Source organism: Coregonus lavaretus, assembly GCF_964263955.1.
Source record: "Coregonus lavaretus genome assembly, chromosome: 4".
Taxonomy (NCBI): domain Eukaryota; kingdom Metazoa; phylum Chordata; class Actinopteri; order Salmoniformes; family Salmonidae; genus Coregonus; species Coregonus lavaretus.
This window is the reverse complement of record NC_139991.1, coordinates 17026898-17032971: the sequence shown is the minus strand read 5'-3', so window position 1 is coordinate 17032971 and position 6074 is coordinate 17026898. Positions and strand designations below refer to the sequence as shown.

The window sequence follows — 6074 nt, the reverse complement described above, 5'->3', positions numbered from 1 at the left end:
AAAGAGACCAAAGATAACCCTGAAGGAGCTGCAAAGCTCCAGAGTGGAGATTGGAGTATCTGTCCATAGGACCACTTTAAGCCGTACACTCCACAGAGCTGGGCTTTACGGAAGAGTGGCCAGAAAAAAGCCATTGCTTAAAGAAAAAAATAAGCTAACACGTTTGGTGTTCGCCAAAAGGCATGTGGGAGACTCCCCAAGCATATGGAATAAGGGACGCTGATCAGATGAGACTAAAATTGAGCTTTTTGGCCATCAAGGAAAACACTATACCTGGCACAAACCCAACACCTCTCATCACCCCGAGAACACCATCCCCACAGTGAAGCATGGTGTTGGCAGCATCATAATAATATGCCATTTAGCAGAAGCTTTTATCCAAAGCGACTTACAGTCATGTGCGCATACATTTTTACGTATGGGTGGTCCCGGGGATCGAACCCACTACCCTGGCGTTACAAGCGCCATGCTCTACCAATTGAGCTACAGAGGACGGCTGTGGGGATACAATGTTCTAAAACCAACCAAGACCAATATAATACCATGTTTAAACCGTTTCACCTCACATGAATCCTTTTGCATCCTCCCACTTAATTAACATTTGTAGCAGCAGAGAAAGTGTCGCCCTCTCTTGAGCAAACCGTAATTGCATGAGACTACCATGAAACCACTGAACCATTCATTGTTAGAGTATATGCATGACTGTGTTGGTTTATATGCTGTTCGTGTTTTTTATGTACTTTTTCCTGTGGTATTTCACATACAGCTCTCACCTCATTCCCAACAAGAGCAGATCTCTAGATCAGCACAACATTTTTAGGCAAGTCAAGCCAGCAGAAAATATAAAAATATCTTGAGAGACCGTCAGAGTGCAGACAAAATATGATGAATCTCTTTCTTTAAATTGTGATTGTCCTCCCAGCCCTGTTTTATGATTGAGGAGCTGACATGTAGTTTGTCAAAGGGTGTGCGTGGTGCTCTCTAATAAAGAGGCATATTGGTGTTGTCTCTGGTGATTTATCCTGGGCCTCTGTCGTCTGTGTGTACCGGAGGAGAGAGAAGTTAATTAAAACACAGAGACTCGTCTCCTCATTTCAGCCTGGACAGGCCGAGCAAATCACAACCCCTGAAGACATTTACAGTCTTTATTATTTCTTTATGACAAAGCCCAGCACTCGTTGCTTTGAAATAATGGTTGTTGAGGGCCTGCGATTCCTGCTTAAGTCTATTCCTCACCATCAGCCTATAAGAGATGGATGAAAACACACTTAGAGCTTACAGTTTTTGGTACCACAAATTCCCTTCGTTTGTGTGTAGTAATGAAAGTGCTGTTTATGAAAAAGGTGCCAGCATCATTCTTGATAAACAGCTAATGACCTGGCTCAGTCTCAGTAAGTGGAATTAATAACATGGAAAAACTGCCCTGTTCATCCCTTTGGCACATTGAGTGCAACCCTCAGGAGACTGTATTGATTGCCAGTTAAGGTCATTTGTATACCATGGTCCTCTTCATCAACAGGATCTGCCACAACTAAAGGATTAAAGATCATCATTCAGAGAAAAAAAATCTGTTCTATCACACAATGTTATACTCCTGTGGGAAAAGATACAGTGCCTTGCAAAAGTATTTATCCCCCTTGGCGTTTCTCCTATTGTGTTGCATTACAACCTGTAATTTAAATGGGTTTTGATTTGGATTTCATGTAATGGACATACACAAAATAGTCCAAATTGGTGAAGTGAAATGAAAAAAATACAGGGAAATTCTTGAGGGAAACCTGTTTCAGTTTTCCATAGATTTGAGACTGGGACGGAGGTTCACCTTCCCGCAGGACAGTGACCCTAAGCATACTGCTAAAGCAACACTTGAGTGGTTTAAGGGGAAACATTTAAATGTCTTGGAATGGCCTAGTCAAAGCCCAAACCTCAATCCAATTGAGAATCTGTGGTATGACTTAAAGACTGCTGTACACCAGCAAAACCCATCCAACTTGAAGGAGCTGGAGCATCTTCAAAGTGGTAGGCATGTTGTGTAAATCAAATCATACAAACCCCCCAATAATCCATTTTAATTCCAGGATGTAAGGCAACAAAATAGGAAAAATGCCAAAGGGGGTGAATACTTTCGCAAGCCACTGTATTGTGCCGAATACATTACGTTGTTACAGGTGTCAAGCTTATGGGCATGTGACAGCAGTGTGTAGGAGGGAGGTGTGAGAAATGTGCAGAAGGGCATGAGACAAAGGAATGTGTAGCATTGGGGCAAGTAGTGGTATGTGTTAATTGTAGGGGTGCCCATGGGGCTGGGGATCAGAAATGTCCAGTGCGAGAGAGGCAGTTTGAGGTTTCCAGGGTTAGAGTAGTGCAGAGGTTGTCGTTTGCTTAGGCGGTGAAGAAAGTAGAGGAAGATGGGTCAAGGGGGAGAGATTCTGAGAGTAGTGGGGTGAGTAGTAGAGATGTACCAGTACAGAGGGATAGGCCAACAAGTGATATGTTTCAGTTGGATTGGATTTTTAGCATTTATAGCAATGGTTATCAACTGTACTGCAGGGATGGAATGTAAGTCACAGAAAATTGAGGTTGTGGTGGCAGCTGCAGAGTTATTTGGGTTTGCGAGACAAGAGTTACATGGTGTTAAGTGGTGGTGTCCCATCCTTTCAGGCTGTTGGCCTGAGGTAGGATTAAATATATTTAAATAGTGGAGTAGGGTGGTGGGTTTTTAGTGAGTGTAGGGTTAGATGAAAGAGTATATGTTGATTCATTTATTTTATGATTATTTATTTCAAGTATAAGGGAGTTATACTCCAGTCTAGTAGGTGGCGGTAATGCAACATTTATTGGATGCCAACCGCCGTTAAACCTCATCGAAGAAGATACCATAGTAGTAGAAGAAGAACCATGCCTCCTCTTCCACAAGTGCGACTATAGCTAGCTAGTTACGGTAGCGCCAGCTGGGGCAGTAGTCATGGATCCAAGCACCACTATTCTCCGGGTGAAAAGAAAGAGAGGAACCGACCCTGCCGATGCTTTGCTGCTTGCCTGTAAACGTATTCGACCGGAGACCACATCCCAGACCGCTGGGGAAACTGTGCCTGAGCCCGATGATACAGAGGTTGAGAATTCAGTCTTCAAACTCGTGGCGACCGTAGCATCACAGGTATGGGCCGCTGTCAAACCACGGTGTCTCGTGGGCGCTGGACACAATCGGCTGGTGCTGTGCAAGACACTCAAGTCTGCTGTTTTTGTTTAGCTAGCGTCTTTGATGTTTAGCTAACTAACTGTAGTTAGCTTATCAGCTGGTTAACGAACGTTATGTTTATTGCTAGTTAGCTATCTAAATTAGATTTTCTATCCAGCCCAAGTCATCCTTACTTAGCTAACTGGCTAGTTCGCTTTGTGTTGATTAGCAAGCAAGCTAGCTAGCTAACAACCGAGATAGTTAGGTAGCTATCGTTAGCAAACTAGCCAGCCAGCCTACGTTCTCGCTAACTACGTTAACTTCACAGCACCATTATCTGGTGTACCTGCCTTTTGCACACCTGCCCTTTCAAGACCGTGGGACAATATTAATTTGTATAGTTAGCTAGCTATGTGGAGATAATCCTTCGCATCACCTGTTGTTTGGGTAGAAAATAACTTGGTTGGCATTTGAGTTGTGTGGTGATGGTCCTGAAATTCAGTCATAGCTAGGTTGCTAGTTTCCATAACCTATTTCTTCTACATTGTTTTATTTTCAATCTTAATGTATTCTTAGCACTCAAACAGTTCTGGTAGCTAAGTTAATTTAGTGAACCGTTCATGTAATGCACTGCAAGTCTTATTAGTCTCAACCCTCTTTGTTAGGATAACTGCTTCCCTACACTGTCACTATTCTCAGGATGCCCCAGTCCAGACACAGGTTCGTGAAGCACTGGCCCGCCCCCGTATGGCCCACGCCCAGCGCCCCTCCGCAGGCAGCTCCCAGAGGATTGTGGGAGATCTGCGGAGCGCTAAGTGGAACACCAGGCGGGAGGAGCGATACAGGATCCTCTCCAGCCATCGAGCAGGGCTGCCTGCGGAACAGCCCCTCTCAACGCAGCCAGAGCCCACAGAGGAGGAGCCAGGCAAAAATGCCTGGAGCCTGGGTGAATATCAGGTGTTTGACATCATCCAGGAAGATGGGGACCAGGACAAAGCTCCTAGTAAGGTACGTGTGAGCTGGGCTCCCCTAAGGTTTAGCTAGAGCTGGGGAAACTTTCTTAAAACCAGGATGTCCTATGTAAACGTGTCAGTGCCCACAGTTCCCATATGATGAATTCAGTTGAGCCAGATTATAGCCTACCTGCCACTGACACATAGGCCTAGTATTTGGATGGCTAGAATGTTATGCTTATTGTGACTGCCCTCTGTTTCCCAGTTGCTGAACCCTGACCCAGAGACTATCCTGTGTAACTCGATGAAGATGATCCGTGAGAAGCTGAGTGTGTCTGGAGAGGGTGTGGGTGTTGAGCATCGTCAACGGGAGGACGACTACGTGTATGACCTTTACTACCAGGAAACAGTCACTGCAGGCTGGATCCAGGACATCCTGTCCGTCAGGCCCTACTCAGACGAGGGAGAGTTGGTAAGGTTCAGAACACAATACTGCAATGCACATGCATGATACAAGTATGAACATTCATAGCCATGCAGATAACTTAGCCTAACACATAGACCAATCTCAATTGTACCTGCTTAATTGATTTGGTAAACTGCTGTGGTGTCTGACTAATCTTGTCCACCAGCCGGCTCTTTCTCTTTCAAACGGTCTGGTTTCACAGTGCCTCAGAAAGGGACTTGAATAGAGCCTATGGCAGGACCGGGAAGAAGTCCAGCTGAATTTATTGGCTGATCTGTCATCACCATCTAGCATAACCCTCAGAACCTCCCCTCTACATTGGGGATTTCAAAGTGCAAGCGATTTAGGCTAAACAAGGAAGTGAGCTCGTGAAATCGGAAAATGTGTATCTTAGAACTAGTTTTCAAACTTTATATGCCCAAACTCAATCAATTGGGCTTCCCAAAAAAGTGCTGTGATAACTTTTTTTTATTCTAATACAGCTGTAACAGGCTCTCTCGCCTCGATTTTAACCCACACCACTTTCAATTCAAGTCCCACTTTGTTGCCCAGTGTTTCCAGGCTCTAAATGCCGAAGCAATTGAGCCTGGGACGAGGTTAGTATCTGAATAACATAAAATGGTGCAGGAGGAATAACCTTGATGTCTTGGTTTTCCAGGTGCCTGACTTGGTGGTGAATGAGGAAGAAGTGTATGAGGACGAGGATGATGAGAATGAAGAGGGGAACTGGAGGAATGACTACCCAGATGAAGACGGTGAGGATGGCAGCGACAGAGAGGAGCGCTATGGAGGTAGGCTAGTACAAAGTTCACTAAAGCGTCACACAATGATTATCAAAGCTCCCATAGTAAGCGTAGTTGCGTTACTAGTTCCTCTCGAAACCTAATTTAGCCATTCTCATCCTGAAGGGTACTGGGAAGAGGAGCACTCGTACAGTCGGAGATCCTGGGACCGGTACCAGAGCGAGGTGATGCAGGAGTTAGATGACGACGATGGAGACAAGGATGACTCTGACTGATCTCCAACTTCAAGCACTGGTGGATGTGTTTGAGTGTCCTTTTTTACTGTGCAAGTGTTGGTGTGATTTTGTGTGAGTGTTCAAAGTGAATGGTGGTAGATGTGTTGCACATAACTGGTATGCTTTGTGTGCTTCTTGTTAAACTTGTTTGTTGGTGAGATGGTTTGGACTGCGTTTGCATTTTGTGCATGGTAGTATGTACGTGTAAGCGTATGGTAGTGATTGTGCATCTGAAAGTGTGGAGCGTTTTGTGTGTTACAATATGTTTGGGTCTACATTCCCTGTCACATGGAGATTGTACTCTTGATGTGTGAGAGATGTTTGATGAAAGATTAACTCAGAATCCCTTTTGTAAATATGTAGATGTGTATAAAATAAAGCTTTCAAAATAAATGTAAAACTGCCAAAGAAATTATGTGCATTATTGCTGTAATGAATAGAAACATACTGCAAACTGGT

At 44.4% G+C, this 6074-nt stretch overlaps 1 protein-coding gene across 1 annotated transcript; it reads left to right on the top strand.

Annotated features, from left to right (window-relative positions):
- Window positions 1–2880: 2880 nt before the first annotated feature.
- Window positions 2881–6027, top strand: LOC311127277 (putative RNA polymerase II nuclear localization protein SLC7A6OS). Its single transcript, XM_084159084.1, has 5 exons — window positions 2881–3157; window positions 3878–4186; window positions 4397–4603; window positions 5256–5388; window positions 5506–6027. The coding sequence occupies exons 1-5, from the start codon at window positions 2966–2968 to the stop codon at window positions 5613–5615; spliced, it is 951 nt and encodes a 316-aa protein (XP_084015210.1). The 5' UTR covers window positions 2881–2965; the 3' UTR covers window positions 5616–6027.
- The last annotated feature ends 47 nt before the right edge of the window (window positions 6028–6074 follow it).

Bases quoted from the DNA above. Each gene is read 5' to 3' on its own strand.
- LOC311127277 (XM_084159084.1), top strand. From the start codon at position 2,966: ATGGATCCAAGCACCACTATTCTCCGGGTGAAAAGAAAGAGAGGAACC. The intron at 4,604-5,255 runs GTAAGGTTCAGA...TTGGTTTTCCAG, and splicing joins ACTCAGACGAGGGAGAGTTG to GTGCCTGACTTGGTGGTGAA. The intron at 5,389-5,505 runs GTAGGCTAGTAC...CTCATCCTGAAG, and splicing joins CAGAGAGGAGCGCTATGGAG to GGTACTGGGAAGAGGAGCAC.